The following is a 19,813-nucleotide window of genomic DNA, read 5'->3' as shown; positions in this document are numbered from 1 at the left end:
GGTTGGTATTCGAGACCCAAGTTCGAATCCTATTTGATTCGCATTTCTAGCTAAGTTTATTTCTAAATGAAATAAATAGAGCGGATAGCGTGTTATCTATTTCTCAAAAAAAAAAAGTTCATAAAATATAAAAAAAAAAAAAAGATACAAAAAAAATCAGCTGGACCATGCAAAATAAACATGGTAGACACAATGCACCTAATTTCATGTTCTTAGAAAAAGTTAAAACAATAGTTATAGCAAAATGATGTACTGAACTACACAATAAAAATTTTAAATTTGTATGCTTTTTAATTTACCAGATGTTGACGAAATATAAAGAAAGTAAAATATAAAAGAGATTATATGATTCGTCCACTGCAAATACAGGAGAAGACGGTGCACCCAATTTCTCCATTACTTTAATTATTAATATGAAAAATTTTCACTCCATTTTTTTATGAAAAAATTTCAAATACCATCCCTGTGGTTTCACATTTTCTCACTTTACTACTATGTGGTTTAAAATATATCAATTTAGTGTTCTGTGGTTTTATTTTTATCTTTTTATTATCGATTTCACTAATTTTTTTCGTTAAATCAGTGACAAAGTTAAAATGAAAGGGTATTAAAGTGAATATTCGTTAAACTTATGTAGGAAGTATTTGAAATTTTTTGTATATAATTTAACAAAATATTAACGAAAAAATTGACGAAAAGATAAAAACAAAACCACATGATACTAACTTAATACACTTTAAACCACAGAGCATTAAAGTGAGAAAGTGCGAAACTATAGAGGTGGTATTTAAAGTTTACCCCTTTTTTACTGCACAACATTTTTTTTTTTTTAAACAACTGGTGTTTAAGGGCCGTTTGTTTTCTCGAAAAAATGTGAATTTCTTTTAAACTCATTCTTTAATTTTCTGTGTATTTGTGTCATGCCCCGGGACCGGCGGAGTCCCTCCCGGTAGCGTGCCCAGACCCGCCATATGTCTACACATATAAGGCGTCTACAATAACAGCGGAAGTAAAGGCAAGTAATAAAACAAATAGAAGAAGAGAAATAATGAGCAGCTAATGATATCAGAGCGAGCAAAGTTCTAACATCTATATCAAGGTAAAGTAGTAAAGTTAGACAATAAAAGAAGTCATAAGTAGTACAAAAATGGTGGTCTCTAGTACACGGTAGAACTCTCAACCTCTCGCAAAAGGAANTTTCTCCATTACTTTAATTATTAATATGAAAAATTTTCACTCCATTTTTTTATAAAAAAATTTCAAATACCACCCTTGTGGTTTCACACTTTCTCACTTTAGTACTATGTGGTTTAAAATGTATCAATTTAGTGCTCCGTGGTTTCATTTTTATCTTTTTATTATCGATTTCACTAATTTTTTTCGTTAAATGAATGACAAAGTTAAAATGAAAGAGTATTAAAGTGAATATTTGATAAACTTATGTAGGGTATTTGAAATTTTTTGTATATAATTTAACAAAATATTAACAAAAAAATTGACGAAAAGATAAAAACAAAACCACATGACACTAACTTAATACACTTTAAACCACAAAGCATTAAAGTGAGAAAGTGCGAAACTATAGAGGTGATATTTTTAAATTTTACCCTTTTTTTATTGCACGACATTTTTTTTTTTAAACAACTGGTGTTTAAGGGCTGTTTGTTTTCTCAAAAAATTGTGAATTTCTTTTAAACTCATTCTTTAATTTTCTGTGTATTTGATTTGAAGGAAAAACAGTCACTTTTTTTTAAAAAAATCTATATATTTCATAAAAAATAAACGAAAATGCTAGTTTCCTTAAAATAAGATGGAAAAAANTTTGGTGCAAGGCTTTGTACCACACTCCTCGGGACACGTGCCATAGGTCGGAACACAGTCAACGACCTACCAGAAAATCTGGAAAAGCTCAGAGCACAGCTAAACACTCGAACCTCGCAGTTCGCAAAAGTCCAGTGCGTTACAATTTGATTTGAAGGAAAAACAGTCACTTTTTTTTAAAAAAAATCTATATATTTCATAAAAAATAAACGAAAATGCTAGTTTCCTTAAAATAAGATGGAAAAAAGATATTTTCAAAAATACTTATTTTGCTTCAAACCAAAGGAAGGAAATTTTTTAAAAAAAATAAATTTTACATGAAAATTTTATTTTATTTTATTTTTTTTCGAGAAACCAAACAGTCTCTTAGCCCAATGTGCGAGGCCGGATACAAAATGCACTCAAACGCAGGATTTGGGCTCGTGGGCTAAGTGGGACCCAGCTTGGATCCAACAACAACTGGCTCGGCCGGCTCAGGTCAAATTATAGTTGACTACTTGACCATCACTTTCTTTGGAAGGAAAAAGTTTAGTGTATAATACTTACGCTACATAATTAATAATTAAAAAATTATTTTTTTAAAAAAAGTAAAATAAAAATAATTTTTTAATAATCATGATGAATGTGTGAATCCAAGAAAATAATGCGGTTGATCGAAAACGACACATCAGTAATGTAACTGGTGCATTCGAGACTTTTTTCTTTAGGAGCCCCGTAATCGGCTACAATTGTTGGGCTGTAATAAGCAGTAGATATAGATACTGATTTAACTGTGCAACTAGCGAGTAAATCGATTCAACTAGTAATATTAGCAAAATATGAGTATAACTTGCATTCTTTCAGAAAGCACAGAGGTTTTTGTACTTGTAAGTTATTTTCATTTTGGGAGGCCGATAGTCCGCTATGGTTGTTGGGCGGTAACAAAAAGTGCTTTAGAGACCAATTTATTTAACTATTAAATTCCAAAGAGTTATTTGCTCAACTAGTGGTTAAACTGATTCAACTAGTAACGTCAGCATAATATGAATACGGCTTGTACACTTTCGAAAAGATCAAAGGGATTTTCATGTTCTCGAGTTATTTTCCAGAATGAGACATCTGATTCAACAATTTTGCTCCGTTAGACATAATATATACAATTGAAACTATTTAGAAATCAATTTTTATAATTCTTCAACATTATTTGCTAAGTGATTAAAATGTCTAAAAAATGGCTATTTGAATTGCCAATGTGGTATGTTTGTAAGTTCAACATGTAGGATAATCCAAATTAGTTAAATTTTTAATAAAAAATTCTTTTTCTAACAAGAGCAAGATCGGTACTTTTGATTTGAAATTTAAGTCTTCAATCACTGTTTTTGTGAGATTTTTTTTTTAGTTCTTTATTTTGAGACTGCTTGCTTATTAGATGAATAAAGTAAAAAAATTATGAAGTTTGGTTTCTAGATAGTTATAATATTGTAGATCATATCTGGTAGAGCTGATCACTGAATCAGTTATTCTATTCTCGAAAATAATTTAAAAGCACGGAGACTTCTGTGCTTTTAAAAAAATACTAATCTAACTTGCTTAATATAATAAATTATTATTTATTAGTTTATATGCAAAATCAAATAATAGCTAATATAATTTTAAATGATTATAAAGTAATAAATTGTAAGAGGAAATATAATAATTGATCATTCTACATAAAATGGTAAATTATAAATTATAAAAAACAATATGAAATAACTGTTGTTTATTCGACATAACAATCCTCACAATTAAAAATTAATAATCAACTAACAATATTGAATCACTAGAAATTAATTTCATTAATTTCATATATTTTATAACTTTAAAGAAATATATAATTATACTTTTATAGAAATATATATGTAATGTTAAAAATTTACATAAATATGTATGAACTTGTCCTTCAAAAAAAAATAACCCTCCTAGCCATACAGTCCAAATGGGGTTTTTTTTATAAAATGACCCTCCAGAAATTCGATTTTGGCAAAATAACTCTACTAAAATTTTATTTGTAAAACTAACCCTCCTTTCGCCACGTGGGCGCCACGTCAGAGATTCCTAAAAAAGACGGTGAATCGTTCACCGTCTTTGTAATTTTTGTTGTAAAAGTGGTGAATGGTTCACCGCCTTTAGAAGACGGTGAATCATTCACCGTCTTTAGAAGACGGTGAGTGCAAAATTTTCCTTTCCGCCCTTCCCCTTTTCGCCCTCTCAAGTCCGCCGTTTCTGTGCCCTCGAGAAGATAGGGAACGATTCACCGTCTTATCAAGGGCACCATATTATGGACTTGGAAAGATTTGCGCAGAGTAGGAATTTGTACTAAAGACAGTGAATGGTTCACCGCCTTATGAAGACGGTGAACGATTCACCGCCTTCACAACAAATATCAAAGACGATGAATAATTCACCGTCTTTTTGAGGAATCCCTGACGTGGCGCCTACGTGGCGAGAGGAGTGTTAGTTTCACAAATAAAAATTTCACAGGGTTGGTTTGGCAAATACGAAATTTCACAAGATTATTTTCGAAAAAAGTCCGTCCAAAGGTCTTGGTGCGAATCATTGCTTCATCTTGTCATGTCATATCGTATCATGTCATATCATACTACGAATTGGGTACATAAAAACTTAGTGATAAGTCATAAATGCACCTATATATTATATGTACCACTCAAACCAGCGGAGTCTCACCTATGGGTGTCAACAAGATGGATTCATGACGGATTGTCAAATATTCGCATTCGAAACCAACAGCTAAACCCAAAACTTGAACACTAAATCCGAGGAAAAGTCCAAAATACGAAACCAGTATTCGAATATGAAACAATTATTGTTCTTTATCATATTTCAAACATGTTACATTATATTATATTATATTAAAATTTAAATATAACATCGTAGATTTTATATATGTTATACAATGTGAAATTCGAATTTGGATTTAGATTGGGGTATAGACAAAATTTATATACAAATTCAAATTCATCAGATTTTTATTTTTTATGATTGTATTTGAAATTATATATGTTTAGCATTAGATAGAGCAGTTGGTTTCGTTTCAGACTCGGACAAAAATTTCGGGTTTAGGGTTTAGGGTATCGGGTATCTATACCCGTTAACATCCCTACCCGCACCGCGCCGCTACCGTTCTCGGGAGAGCACGGCCACGGCCTAAGCCTCCTCTTCTCCACCGCCCTCTATAAAGAGCTAACGAGGGGATTCAAACACGGAAACACCATTGCTTATAGTGCTCTCCACAAGCTCCCTTGTCCCCCTCCGACGAGAGAGGAGATGCCTCCCCCGAAGAGTACGAAACCCTAGCACTCTCCCCCTCTGCCGCCCTATTTTTTACCCGATTTTTGCGCTATTTTTTCTTTATTTTTCGAATTTTTTTGCTGTTGAATTGTGCCCTAATGCGAAGAATCGATTCTTTAGATCTCCCGGGGTTCTATTTCGATCCGGAGAAGAACCGTTACTTCCCCGTTAAAGGCCCTATCGCCGGATCGAAGCGCCCTCTCTCTTCATCTTCGTCCTCCTCCGATCCTTCTTCTTCGTCTCGTGATGCTCCGGATCAGGTATAGGCAAACTATAGCTTTTGCAATGTTAAATTCTGTTGAATTAAAAATATTTTAAGCATCGTTCCCTAGTAGTTTTAAGCCTTTCGAGTAATCAGAATGTCTTTCCATATAATTTAAGCCTATTGAAAAGTCTCGAGCTTTGATGAGCGGGAGAGTGTTGAATTTGAAAGATTAAAAGCACCATTCTCTAGTAGTTTGAAGCTTGGTTGTTCCAGAAAAGGGTCCGTAAATAGTGCGAGTCAAAGCGTTTGAATCTTTTTCTCTTTCTTTCGTTTTCTTTCATTCATGTTAAAAGTACGAATTTTGAGTGCTCTGGTGAGGAGATATATGATATTTCTGTTATTTGCAGAAGAATGAAGTGCAGTTGACACGGTGGAAAAAGAGAATAAAAGGTTCTGAGCTTCTTCTTAGTAGGGAGATACATGGTGGTCTTATTTTCTCCAATAAAACTAGATGCAGTTTCAGGCAAGAGTACCAGAAGGTGCAAGCTTCGCGGCCTATGGTATGCATTAATTTTGCTTAATGTGTGCAACAATCCATTTCCTCTCTTCTAGTTGCTATAGTCGATGTAACTATAGGTACTGAGCTATTGATGCACTATGTTTTATCTATTGAGAGCAACATAATTGGAAGTTCACTTTTGGTAAGTGGTAATAGACAAAATCATAATTTAACATCATCTAATTGGAACAGAAGTTGAAATATCGAAGAATATAAAATATATTTGTGAAATAGCAGAGTAATTTTTAGGTATTGATGAACTATGTTTGTCTATTCAGAGCAGCATCATATTGAAAAATAGTTTTTTGTGTGTAGCAACGGTACTGCCTAAGAAGGGGTAGATTAACATGCGTATACCATTTGGCACAGGGATAAAGGATGTGAAATGCTACGGTAACGTTTCCCTTCCTGTTACATGTGTTTGGTACACATTGTTGCATGGGGTGAAATGTTGAAGGGCACTTTTAACCCTAAAGTTGGGTGGAATGTTGACCTGGGAAGACCTAGGTTAAAGGGGCTTCGAAGCAAAATTGCATTGAGTGAAAAGTTTTAATCCCCTCATACTAGACTCCATTGTTTGGTTAGATGAAGACTACGAGTCAGAGAAAATATTAAAATTTACAAAAATATTATTTTCAATGATAATTATATCTTAGAATTTATTCTGGGGTAAGCTTCTTTGTCTTTTCATAATGGATTTTACTACATTTTTCATTCTCCATCATGACCACTGTTACATATTGTTGACTATTGATACGCAGTGTGGCTTGATTTTTAGTTTAACATTTGTAACAGGTATGGAATTATCAAAGCACAACTAACGTAGCTGATGCTGCCATAGAACAATTGGATGGGATTGTTCAAACACCAAGTGGCTCAAGAGAGACGAAATTATTAACAACTGGTAATATGATGGGTGCCATCAGGTAATAAATGCTTTCAAAGTTGTAGCCTCTTTTTTGCAAATTGTTGCATGAAAAAGTGCCTGCATGAAAAAGAGCCTGCTTGAGATGTTTAGGATGCTGAATTTCTACTTTAGTAGTAGAGCATGGGATTACTCAAAATGCATAGGGAAAATGAAATTTAGCTCCTTTGCACATTAAAGTCGGGACAACTCAATGACAATATTCGTCAATTGAATGCGGACACTTTATATATTTTTTCTCTCCATTAAGTGCTACATCAAAAGATGTTAGGTTACGTTTTTAGTTTGGTGACTTGTTAATCATTTAGTTTGCAACTCAGTTTTCAGATTTAACTAGATAGCCATATCATTTGAAGTCATCATATATTATTAATTTCTTGGAGAATAATTTGTAGTCGGAGTTCCTATTTGCTTTAGTTCTACTTTTTTCTTCATTTTGCAGTGTTACGTTGGTATGTTTAAAGATTATTGAGATACATTCTCATTCAGTGGTCATCAAACAAATGCCTTGGCACTGCCTAAGACTGCCCTTGAACTGGAATTGTTAGGCCTACTTGATTCAACTTACATGTTTCCTGACGTTTGCACTTAAACATTTTAGTCCCTAAACTTTCTTGTTTCATGTCTGATAATCAAAGAGGAAATCTAATTTTTCTTTAAAGTGTCTATTCTCTTTTTTCTCAGAATATTTATTTATTTATTTATTCCCTACAGCCAGGGATGGAACTGCAATATATAGAAAGTGTAGTAACTACGTGTTTAAGTAGAAAGTTTTGTTTGTCAAAGCTATTTAATTAACCAACAGATTATGATACAAGTATTTGTGCTAGTTTTTCCAATCCCAGCCAGGGATGGAACTGCAATATATAGAAAGTGTAGTAACTACGTGTTTAAGTAGAAAGTTTTGTTTGTCAAAGCTATTTAATTGACCAACAGATTATGATACAAGTATTTGTGCTAGTTTTTTAAGTTAACGTATGATGTTTTTCTTGGAATTTTGTTTTGCAGTCTTTTTGGGATTGGAAATGTTTTGGCTGGGATTGGAAATGTTTTGGTGGACTTTTGTTATGGTGATGAAGCCTTTATAAGGCCTATTTGGTCTCCCTCAAGGAATCAAAAAGCTATATATGATTCTGCAATTTGGAGTACATGGTGTACATCCTATCCAAGTTTCACATCCAACATATCTTGCATAAGGAAGCTTGGCTATCAATTTTCTAATTCAGTTAATGCCAGTTCATCCTACCAGCATGCACTGTATCCAGAACCATATATGGTGCCTTTATTATTATTTATTAATAACAAATGTGGAGAGAGACCTCCTCAACCGTAGGCAATTATGAAATAGACCGCTCTATGTCAATGTTTTTGGATTGACGCCCCCTCAACTTTTGCTTCTTTTTTATTTGAGTTATGTTCATCGGTTAATTGGCTATTCAGTCAATTTGATGTCAATTCCATTAAATTTAATTTTTTTGCCTGCTTTTCAGTTGATGGATTGCAAATTTTGTTAACACTTGATGAACTCTTGCTAACGTAGCTGTTAAGTTCGGCGGTGTCCTCAATTCAAAATAAATCAAATCAAAAGAACTGAAAGTTGATGGGGTTCTAATGAAAATAATGAATTACTCTTTTCTTTTCTTTTTTTTTTCTTTGTTCTTTTTGGCGGGGCAGGGGGGGAGTGGGTGGGTGGTGGATTGTCATTTCAAAATGATCGGTAATCAAGGGGTTGTCATTTCAAAATGATCGGTAATCAAGGGACTCTTCATTCATTTTCATCTTATTGACATTAACTTGTATCACTTCCATGTATGTCTGATTGCTTTATCGATAGTACTTTTGACAAAGTTATGTCATGATATTGAACTTGGATTACTTGACATTGGAAAACATGGTGACAACGCTTGGATCTGGAGAGTCCGGTGGTTCTTTGAATGTTCTGAATCTCAGTGAGCCTTTAGATTTTAGAATACGTGCTTGCCCTGTCGAGACCAGAACTTCAGAGATTGCCTGTTTTGACAGGACCATATGGGCTGCTGATTGTTATGCGTATGGGCCGCAAGCTGCAGTTGGTGAGTTCTAAGAACCTATTGTGATATTTTAGTTGTTTTCTTTTGGCTTCTCTGTCCGAGTATAGATCCTTTGTCCGAGTATAGATCCTTTGATATGTATAATTTTAATCTGCTGGCCCTTAATAGATCCCTGATAGAGGGGCCAGATTAGTAGCCTCGTATAACTCGAGGGGTAACTTATAGGTTCTGATATTTCACGTGGGCAGAATTAAAATAACGACATTTTCCGGGGATTTTCCACATTTTAGCTCGTTAGAAATTTGGTTTGTGCCTTGTTGTGCATACTTGAAGTTATTGTATTTCCTAGAAGATATTCTAGCTGGATCAGAATTCAGATGTACTGCAAAGCATGAATTGCAATAGAAAGAACATTAGTCTACTTGGCGCATAAAATTTAGCTAGGAGAGGAAGTCCAAAAACAATTTTGCTAAGGGAAGTAAAAATATGATAATTCCTTTTTTATGAATGATAAAACCCACGATACGGCTGAAAACAAAAAGGCATATGCAGCTTATCCCTATTAACTGGACATATGGTTTTGTTGCTGTTGTGTCTTTTAAATAGAGCTTTGACTAGTTGGATCATACTAGTGTCATTGCCTTGCATACTTGTTCACATCTAGAGTTCAGGTTTTTGACTTTTAACTTGGGTATGTTTTAAGTGTGCTTTTATACTCGTACTGCGATTTTTGGTTGATCCACAACATGGTACTTGTGGCATAAGTGAAGTGGACTAACTTCTTATCATCTCTTTTTCCATAGGTACAAATGTTGGATCTGCTTTGGTAAATCTAGAAACCGCAGCAGTGTCATGGCTGAATCGTAGTAAGAGTGATGTTCTTTCGTTGCGATATGTTCCATCGGTAATACAACAAATCAAAATTAATAGTTTTTTGTTGTTGTTGTTGTTGTTGTTTCTTAATGTTTAATGTGTCGTTCTTAAGAGGAATCTTTTTCCTTTATTTTTTTTTTCTTTTACTTTGTTGTAGCAACACTTGTTGCATCGTGCTTTCTAGATACCTATTTAAAATACAGCATTTCTATGGAAAACTAATTTGATTTGCAAGTGCTTACCGAAGCTGTCTTAAATGAGCAAGTGATAATTACTTGTCTCGTTGAAACACTACAAAATTACAACTATGGAAGTTGTGAAAACCCTTCCCCTGGTATGCCACTGTACCCTGTTAATCATCATGTTGTTTAAAAATAAAGCACATTGATATCCTTTCTAATGGCGTATTAATGGCAATTCTTCATGAAAAATCGAAGTAGCAACCACAGGGTAGCAATGTGCTACACTGTGAGCTGCATGATATTAAAGTACAATCAGCTTATGTGACAGGGGTCTTTTTGAAGTTCCCCCTGTTTTGTTTTACCTGGAACCTCCACAGATGCTTAACACGATCTACTTGTACTCAATTCGTTAAGCCACAATCGATCAGGACGGCTGAATGTAAATGATTGTTGTTGATCACATTGCATGGGCAATTGGATTAATCATATTTTGTTGTAGCAAACTCTCTCTTTTGCTTTAATACGTACGAATTACTGGGGTTCCAATAATTTGGCTTGTAGTATCAGATATACTTTTTTTAATCTCTTTCTCAATGTAGGGTAATGTTGTTCTATGTGGTCATCGTAATGGAGCAATCATTTCAGTTGATATTCGGCAGAAACAATCAGAGCTTTCTGCTGAACCTTCTGCTAGAAGACCTAATCCTCACAGGACAGCTCCTCTATTAAGGAACGATAGAAGGTCTGTCAAACGAAGGGTTCAGGTACCATTTTAATAAATATGTCGTACAGATACTTATCATACGCGAGACGCGATATTCCATCTTTTTTGTAGTTATACTCAATCGGCAAAAGGGAACAGGGTGCGCCAACTTTGAATGGCGAATCCATTTCTCGTATGAATATCAGATTTATTTACGGATGACCACTTGGTTTCTTTTTACAGATGAATGGAAAGTTGAATTCCTCAAGTGTAGTTTACATGCCTTCCGCTGTTTGCAGGTAAATTATATAGTTCGCAAACGTTGTTACATGGACAGTCTTTTGTTTTGGTAACAATCTCTTATTATGGATATGCAGCTTAGTTTCTCTTCAGTCAGATGAGCAGTACTTCTTAGGGAGTTCCATGGATGGATCTGTAAGTCTATGTTCCAACTACTGATTAAATATGAGGGAATTTATTTTACAGTCAGATGAGCAGTACTTCTTAGGGAGTTCCATGGATGGATCTGTAAGTCTATGTTCCAACTACTGATTAAATATGAGGGAATTTATTTTAAATATAAATGACTACACTTGGAATACCTGTAGGGATCTTTAGCTATGAAATGAAACTGTGTTTATCTTTTAAAACTTCGAGGCATAGTTTTGCTAAGAATTATTATAGAACTCAAATGTCATATGGGATGCAACTGTTCAATATTCCCGTTCTATTTGAAACCCAACAAGATTTGCGCCTTGATATACAAATCTGATCCTAATCGTGATAGCATATTTCATGCTTTTTTTCTTTTCCTTTTTGTTATACAGATTAAGCTCTTTGATCGCCGACTTCTTCAAAGAGGAGCTGTCCAGAGCTATGAGGGCCATGTAAATTCCCACACCCATTTGCAGCTTGCTGTAAACCCATCTGAAACACTTCTTTTATCAGGTCCATCTCTCTCTCTCTCTCTCTCTCACTCTCATGCAATGTCAGTAGTATTCGAGAAGTTAATTTGGACATGCTTCTTCCAGGTGGAGAAGACTGTGTGGTGCGCATTTGGAGCGTCAAGACGAGTGAGCTGATTTTTGCAGAAAACGTCGCAAACTCGATATTCACCAGAGTTTGTTGGCCGGAAAGCGGCGAAGGTTTGCCTTGTTAGTCATCAAACTACTGATATATTTCAGACTTGGGGCTTTTTGTAGAAATGCTGTTTGAGTAGTGTTCGTTCTTTCATTTTCATTAAAATCTGCTCTGCAGCTTCCTGCTAGAGAGTGAGCAGAAGCTTCAAATAGAAGCATTTCTGGGTCCAAAAGCTTTTTTAGCTTCTCAACATAGCAAAAGCGGAATGTCTGTTTGCTTATATCCCTTTTTTACATTGTAGATTATTGATCGCAGGGTCTTGTAAACCAGAGCAATCGGAACTCCATGAGGACCGTCCTTTCGAACTAAGCCATAGTTGGGGGGCGTGGTTGGGATCACGCAAGGGGCTATTTTACATGCATGGCACCTGATCAATCCCCCCTGATTTCATAATCAGTGACCAGAGAACGACGCGACGAAAGTAAGTTAAAAGGCTCCTGAAGCTGCCTCTTGCTCAAAATATTTAGGTGACTTTTTGTTGGTTCAATCTTATTAGAAGGATAAATGTAGAGAGCTGTAGAAAAGTTAATCCAATGTATAAATTAAACCCTTTTTCTATTGTATATCCTTTACTGAAGCTAACATTTTGGAAGTAACCTGTGTTGTGAGGGGTCAATTTTGAGCTTATTGTGCTTCAGAGTAATTTCAATCTCTACAGATTTACAATTCCTCTCTCTCTGCTTAAAGTAAAGTATACTAAACTTGGCTAAATTTTCTGAACTAATTCAAATCCTGAATGGAAAATAGTTAAACAAATGTATTATAGTTTTTGTAAAAGCTAATCTTGTCGAAAAGCTCTACTAATGCCTAGGAAGTCGTGTTGTCTGGGAGGTAACTGTTGGGCTAGTGGAGTAAATTATTTACAAATAATTAGGAGATAAAAAGATAAAAACTACGTTCTAAATTTGTTACTCAAAACGTAGGGATAATATCAACAGTCACATTAGGAGTCGGCAAGAGATGAGAATGTTTCACGCAGGAGATTTGGCAAAATAACAAACTGTAATATAAATTTTTACCGCATAATCAATCGTCCTAGCACAAGCGATAAAAAATTTGATAATTGATATCTAAAATTTTAAATTTAAATTCTAATTGATTTATATTTTCAGCTAAATTTATTTTTAAATAAAATAAACGAAAACACACTANAAAAAAATCAGGGGGAGTCATGTAATATAAAAAACCGACTATATATACTACCTTCTCAGTCAATAAAGTCAAACGGTCGAAAACCGCCCCTCTCTCTCTCTCTCTCTCTCTCTCTCTCTCTCTCACACGCACACACACCATGTCCCTAAACCGCCTCAAAGAAACCCTCCGATTCTCCTCCACCACCACCACCACCTCCTCCTCCTCCGCCGCATCTTCTTTCTCCCTCTCCGAACCCCTTCCTCCTCTGAGGAAACCCCCCAAATCCTCGCTCTCTCAGCAGCTCCAACGCCTCCACCTCCCCTCCTCCTCCTCCTCCTCCTCTTCCTCCTCCGATCCACCTCCGCTTCCTCCGCCTCCGCCTCCGCCTCCGCCTCCGCCCCCACGACGACGAGAGGAAGAAGAAGGCGACAAAGACGAGGACGAGGACGAGGACGACGATGGTGAAAGGGACGGTGCACTATCTCGCCCTAATCGGGAGCCCGTTCTTTCTCAGCCTTTCTCTTTCGAGGTGCGGGGGCCTTACGAGCCCTTGGTCCTCTCGTCCCCCCGGGAGGATCCGATCGTGCAGGTTCTTCTTTTTTCCCCCTTTTTTCCGGTTAAATTTAGGGTTTAGTTGTTAATTATCCTGTCTAACAAGAATTATTGTTTCCTGGACTCACATTCATGAACTAATCCTTTTCTTGCAAACTTTTTCTTTATGTTGTGGCTAGGTCAATTACTTTTAGGGTAGTAAGCTCTGATGCTGTTTGAGGGACAATGTGAGTTGAAGTTGAGACGAAAAATAACTAATTCGGGAACTTGTTTACGAATTGGCTGCACGTCTTGATAGATTCTGAAATCAAATCTTTGCAGAAAATAAGGATTTCATTATTATTATTATTATTTTTCCTTTCCACTGGTATTAAGTTCAATTTTGCTTCTTGGCATCTTTACTTGTTATTGATGGAATCCCTGGTTCGAAAGTCTACTTCTGAATCTTATTATTGATACAATATGCCTTTTATATTGTAGATGTACCGAATTGGACTTTTCTGGACAAAATCATGCGCTAGTAAAAATTCCATTAAGATTTTTTTTTAAGTTCTAAGCTGCACTTTTCCATTCAATGATTTTACTAAAATTATTGTTTATTCCAGTGAGGCTTTTTTTTTTGGGTAGGTTCCTGCATCAATCAATTGTAGGCTTCTTGAACATCAAAGAGATGGCGTGAGGTTCTTGTATAATTTGTACAAGAACAACCATGGTGGCGTACTTGGGGATGACATGTAAGCCTTGAGAAAGATGTTTTATATCTTTGTACTCTTCCTTTTACTCCTTTTACATTTAATGATTTTTCCTTGTGCAATATTCTTATAATCAATAATCTGATTTGATCCCTAAATGATAAGACTTTTACTGGTATAAATGATGGATAGACAAGGGCCATGTCCAAAAGGAATGTTTTGCAATAGCATATAGATGGAGACGTGATACTTGTAGAAAAACATGCAATGGCTAAATAATCTTATTCAAAATTAGTTGCAAATCGAACTAGTTAAGGATGACGAGATGATATTTTGTTATATCTCTACTACCAATTGAACTGTCAAGCCTTCTGTGGGATCCCAAAAACACAAATAGAGATATTGAGAAATCTGTTATCCCCCCACCTTTTTATGTAGTTTTTCTCTTCCTTTCTTCATCCTTATAGATATATATCTCTATAATGTAAATATCTATTTGTTCACTTCATTTTCCAAATTAGGGGCTTGGGGAAGACCATCCAAACAATTGCCTTTTTGGCTGCTGTGATGGGAAAAGACCCTGAACAAGGAGACCATTTGAAAGACACGAAAGACCATTATATGAATAAAGGTCCAGTACTTATCCTCTGCCCCACTACTGTAATTCGCAACTGGGAAAACGAGTTTTCTGAATGGGGGGATTTCACAGTCGCTGTTTATCACGGACCTAATCGGGAATTAATACTAGATAAAATTGAGGCACAATGCGTGGAGATACTCATAACTAGTTTTGACACTTTCAGGATTCATGACAAAATTTTATCTGAGATCTCATGGGAAATTGTGATTGTTGATGAAGCTCATCGTTTAAAGAATGAAAAATCTAAACTCTATACAGCATGTTTAGGAATAAGAACAAGCAAAAGGTATGGACTCACAGGGACTATAATGCAGAACAAGATATTAGAATTATTTAATCTGTTTGACTGGGTTGCACCTGGGTCTTTGGGAGATAGAGAGCATTTTCGAGCTTTTTATGATGAGCCATTAAAGCAAGGTCAGAGGTTCAGTGCTCCTGAAAGATTTATTCAAATTGCTGATGAGCGCAAAAAGCACCTTGTTGCAGTTCTAAGAAAATATTTATTAAGAAGGACAAAGGAGGAGACCATAGGGCATCTGATGCTTGGAAAAGAAGATAACGTTGTTTTCTGCAAAATGAGTGACCTACAGAAGCGTGTTTACAGGAGATTATTGCAACAACCTGATATACAGTGCCTTGTAAATAAAGATCTTCCTTGTAGCTGTGGAAGTCCTCTAACTCAGGTGGAGTGTTGTAAAAAAATTGAGCCTAAGGGCATTATTTGGTCTTATCTCCATAAGGACAACCCCGATGGTTGTGCTTTGTGCCCTTTCTGCCTCGTTCTTCCTTGCCTAGTCAAGCTTCAGCAGGTAATTACGTCTTATACCCTTGAAAAAAGAAAAATTTGTGTAATACCTTGAAAGTTGGTTGGTATCTCCACAGCACCTCTGATTCTTTGAAAACCTCTCTTATGACAGCTCTGCAGTGGTATTTACACAAATTTTGGAGCTTGCAGTGGTATACTTACGGGAAAAAAGAAATTTCATCTTTTGTTTCCCCCTGCAAATGCTAACTCTCTTATTTTTAGAAGTTGAGATGTGCTTTTTGAACAGATTAGCAATCACCTGGAGCTGATAAAGCCTAGCCCTAAGGATGAAAGTGAGAAACAAAAGAAGGATTCTGAACTAGCAGCTGCTGTCTTTGGTGATGATATTGGCTTGGTTGGCGGTGGTGCTAAAAGTGAAAGTTTCATGGGCCTTAGTGATGCAGAACATTGTGGGAAAATGCGAGCATTGGAAAAGCTGTTGGCATCATGGACTTCGCGTGGTGACAAGATACTTCTATTCAGCTACTCTGTCAGGTTGTATTCCTTTGTTGAATTGTTTGAATCGTTTGAATCCTGAATTAATTTTATTGGAAACTAAAACTTTTGCTTGGACATATACATCTTTCTAGCATGTCCTGCTCTTGCTAGCAAAATAATAGTCACCTAAGTTAGATTGAATTGTTGCTAAACTGTTCTTTTTATTTTATGGAGCCAAGCATTGTTAATATCTAGGGAAGTAATTGCCTTTGTTGAACCAGTTGAAAGATAAAGCATCTTGAAGATGAGCATTGATTTATGCTTTTTTTTTCTTTGTTAAAAGAAGGGCTAAATGGGGAGAGAATCAAACACATGCAAGAAGCTAAGGGGTAAATGGGGAGAGAATCAAACACATACAGGAAGATGTGTCAGTACCTGTTTGATTTTGATTAGAGCTTTACAGCCTCATCGTTATTTCTAGCTTTTCTCATCAATTAATGTGTGTGGTATCCACTATTAAGATGCTATCATTTAACATACATGTATCACAAATCTGTGATAAGTGATGCGTAATACGCTGGTATTGAAATTCCACGTCATGGCTATGTGTTTGAAAGCTCGATATTGCCACTACTTATGTTGAATGTACTGCCTTAGTTGGTTGTATTGAAATTTGGCCAAGTCATCACCCCTAAATATATTAAAAATTATCAATGTATAGATGGGGGTCTTTGCATGTACTTTATATAGAAGTGGGTATTTGTATGTAATAGTAGCTTGGATTTATTCTCTGTTATCTATATTGCATTTTATAACTTGCAGCTATAACCATTTAACTTCCATTTCTTTGATGATATAGCTCAAACTGAAACTTTTAGCAGGATGCTTGACATACTGGAGAAGTTCCTAATACGGAAAGGCTATTGCTTTTCCCGGTTCGACGGTTCAACTCCCATGAATGCACGTCAGTCACTTGTTGATGAGTTCAACAGAAGTCCAAGTAAACAGGTATTCCTCTTTAAATGAAATGCTGCACTTGTTATGCATATTACCTTCTTTTTTTTTTCCTGTTCTAAGCTCCATTTTAATCACAGGTTTTCCTAATATCAACTCGGGCAGGTAATCTAGGCGTGAATCTTGTGAGTGCTAACCGTGTCGTAATATTCGATCCGAGTTGGAATCCAGCACAAGATTTGCAGGCTCAAGACAGATCGTTTCGCTATGGACAGAAACGGCATGTTGTAGTATTTCGTTTACTTGCTGCTGGTTCGTTTGAAGAACTTGTTTATTCACGGCAAGTGTATAAACAGCAGCTTTCCAATATCGCTGTTTCGGGGAAAGTGGAAAAGCGTTACTTTGAAGGTGTTCAGGTAATTTTTAAGTCAATGTAATGTAGACTTCATTAGTTTAACATTTTGTGAGTTTTTTTTTTCTTTTCTTTTTATTTCTTTTCTTGGTTGCTTTGATAGTCAAGTTGTTTGCGTCATGTTCATCCCTTATATTTCAATTGATTAGACTAAGCCAAGATTACCTGCACAGCTTTAAGCTGCCAATATGAGATTATTTCTAGTTCCAGATTAGATCACACTTTACATTAGTTAGTCTGTGGATGCTTTCAGAAGTAGTATTCAATTAAACTATGCACCAAAATTGCACTAGCTTTGGTTTCATCTACGTGCATATTGCTTCTTAGAATACGATTGCATCAAATCATCAAAATTCCATTCAAGTTATGCTTCTATCTCAATCATCTTCCCACTTTTTTTTTTTATACAAGTTGAATACAAATTGGATTCATGTGCTACTGTACAGGACTGCAAGAAGTTTCAAGGAGAGTTATTTGGAATTTGCAATCTGTTCCGAGACCTGTCTGACAAGCTTTTTACAAGTGAGATCATTGAAATGCATGAGGAGCAAGGGAGGAATACTGGAACAGATAATGTGCCAGTAAGCCTGAAAATTGATGTTAAATCTAATGCTAATGAAGCCAATAAGGTATCAAACTTACTGAAGTCTTATGGGGAAGCAACTCGTGCTGAAAATGAGGCAACACTGGATGATTTGGGTAAGATTCCTTTAAAACATGTCCGTCTCTGGAGGGAATTTCTGTGAAATTATTTCCTCGATCCTGCTATTTAATTTAGTTAAATAGGGACAAAGTTATTGCCGGTCAACTTCCCACTCAAAAAAAATCTCGTCTCGTACTCTTGGGAACCCTGTCAACCATGTATGTTGACTGATTTATGTGAACCAACTAATTTAGCATGGCATTTTTTTTTTAACCCCAGTGGAGTTAATTATTTTAAAATGATGAAGATTCCTCTTAACAGGCATAGTGTATGCCCATCGCAACGAAGACGTCGTTAACATGAAAATGGGAGGAAATCATGGTGGAATAAGTACCCATGAAGATGATACCAACAAGACTTTTCCTACCAAGGCAGCAGATAGAAGCCATGAAAGGAAACATGTAAAGTTGAGAGGAGGAGAACCTTCGTTAGCCCATCAAAAAAGAAGAGAGTTTAGTCGAATTGCTCGATACATGAATATGGGGGAGCTCGAGTTCAGTAAGTGGTTACTCTCTGCTTCTTATTTAGAGAGGATGGAAATGCTACAGAACTACAAGAAAAAGAAGAAGAAGAAGAAGAAGAAGAAGAAACAGAAGGTTGAAGTTGATTAGAAAATAGAAACTTGAAACCGCTGAAAGGAACTAACAAATATGGTTATTAAAGGTGAATCACAGCAACCCTTCACTGTAGAATTAAAAAATGTATAGTTTATCTTTCAGGTCCGCCCTTATTGTTTGTTCAGTAAGGGCGTGTTTGTTTATGACCGAGTGGGAGAGGTAAGTCGCCAGTTTGAGGAGGTTTTCGAACCTCCTCGAAAACCTCCGATGTTTGGTAAGGTGAGTAATTTTTGGAAGTCAAGTATTTCTATACAGGACCCGCATTAAAAATTGTGCAGAATCTCCCCTACTTTGTGTATGGAGGGGGGACTCGACTTCGTCCTTCCCCAATGCGCGCAATGTTGAGTTCCACAAAGTCAGTGAATTTGCTGTACCGAGAACGGAATTACCAAACACACCCTTACCCCTTGTATATCGGTGTAGATATAAAATTATATACATAACATAACTAATTAGCTAGAAGGCTTTCGTTACGGTGATGATGATTCTTTTTATTTCGGTTTTGTGTTTTTGCTTGCTTCGTGTATATATCTCGACAAGATCTTTTTTATTCAGTATGTTTGGAATTGAGCAGGTGACAAGTTGAGTATGTAATAATACCCTCTCGTAATATATGGCTTTGTTGTTAATCAACAAGTTTAGGCACAAGTTGTTATTGTTTATGTTTCAATTTTTTTATTCCTCTGAGTTCTTTGCTATTGCATGCGTCTATGGACTTATCCTTTCTTTGTTAGTTGTTAGTTTGTCTGCAAAATCCTCTTTGTTTTAAAAGCAAGTAGGAAAGAAAAAGTTGTTACTGCATTTGCTTTTGTCAACCAAATTCCCGGAATATGAAGCTCATGAATAGAACATAATTGCTTCCATGTGCCACATGAAGCTTCAGTTCTCAAATTTTAATTTTTTATAATTTTGGATCTATCTTTTTAAATTATTATTATTGTAGTTAAGTTTCATAATAAAATTTAGTTGATTAAATATTAACGTGTTGCTGATGTGAAAGTGAAGTGACTTTTTGATTATTATTTTGTTACTAAGTGTAATATTATCAAATTATTTTTTTATTAGTGATATATCAAACTTAAATCAACTAAATTGCATTAT

At 35.6% G+C, this 19,813-nt stretch overlaps 2 protein-coding genes across 5 annotated transcripts; both read left to right on the top strand.

Moving 5' to 3' along the window:
* LOC109713452 lies at positions 4,991-12,411 on the top strand. Of its 3 annotated transcripts, none has more exons than XM_020237543.1 (13): positions 4,991-5,140; positions 5,269-5,408; positions 5,761-5,913; positions 6,708-6,838; positions 7,846-8,094; positions 8,731-8,909; positions 9,671-9,771; positions 10,522-10,686; positions 10,869-10,924; positions 11,003-11,060; positions 11,453-11,573; positions 11,657-11,770; positions 12,021-12,411. In XM_020237543.1, exons 1-13 carry the CDS (start codon positions 5,125-5,127, stop codon positions 12,134-12,136), a joined length of 1,599 nt encoding a protein of 532 aa, XP_020093132.1. In that variant the 5' UTR covers positions 4,991-5,124; the 3' UTR covers positions 12,137-12,411. The 3 variants fall into 3 exon arrangements, with proteins under 3 accessions (XP_020093132.1, XP_020093131.1, XP_020093133.1); XM_020237542.1 differs by having other exon boundaries at positions 11,657-11,779; XM_020237544.1 differs by having other exon boundaries at positions 11,657-11,779; positions 12,007-12,099.
* LOC109712878 (switch 2) lies at positions 13,019-19,374 on the top strand. Of its 2 annotated transcripts, none has more exons than XM_020236672.1 (8): positions 13,019-13,488; positions 14,079-14,185; positions 14,947-15,592; positions 15,836-16,083; positions 16,908-17,034; positions 17,121-17,396; positions 17,839-18,091; positions 18,357-19,374. In XM_020236672.1, exons 1-8 carry the CDS (start codon positions 13,057-13,059, stop codon positions 18,704-18,706), a joined length of 2,439 nt encoding a protein of 812 aa, XP_020092261.1. In that variant the 5' UTR covers positions 13,019-13,056; the 3' UTR covers positions 18,707-19,374. The 2 variants fall into 2 exon arrangements, with proteins under 2 accessions (XP_020092261.1, XP_020092260.1); XM_020236671.1 differs by having other exon boundaries at positions 14,665-15,592.

Source organism: Ananas comosus, linkage group 7 (genome assembly GCF_001540865.1).
Source record: "Ananas comosus cultivar F153 linkage group 7, ASM154086v1, whole genome shotgun sequence".
Taxonomy (NCBI): domain Eukaryota; kingdom Viridiplantae; phylum Streptophyta; class Magnoliopsida; order Poales; family Bromeliaceae; genus Ananas; species Ananas comosus.
Note: the sequence above shows the minus strand (reverse complement) of the source record. Positions and strands in the feature narration are given on the sequence as shown.

Excerpts from the sequence above, each read along its gene's own strand:
- LOC109712878 (XM_020236671.1), top strand. The coding sequence starts at position 13,057 with ATGTCCCTAAACCGCCTCAAAGAAACCCTCCGATTCTCCTCCACCACC. Across the intron at positions 14,186-14,664 it reads GGCGTACTTGGGGATGACAT|GGGCTTGGGGAAGACCATCC; the intron begins GTAAGCCTTGAG and ends TTTCCAAATTAG. Across the intron at positions 18,092-18,356 it reads GGCAACACTGGATGATTTGG|GCATAGTGTATGCCCATCGC; the intron begins GTAAGATTCCTT and ends TCCTCTTAACAG.
- LOC109713452 (XM_020237542.1), top strand. Across the intron at positions 9,772-10,521 it reads CGTTGCGATATGTTCCATCG|GGTAATGTTGTTCTATGTGG; the intron begins GTAATACAACAA and ends TTCTCAATGTAG. Across the intron at positions 11,061-11,452 it reads GGAGTTCCATGGATGGATCT|ATTAAGCTCTTTGATCGCCG; the intron begins GTAAGTCTATGT and ends TTTGTTATACAG.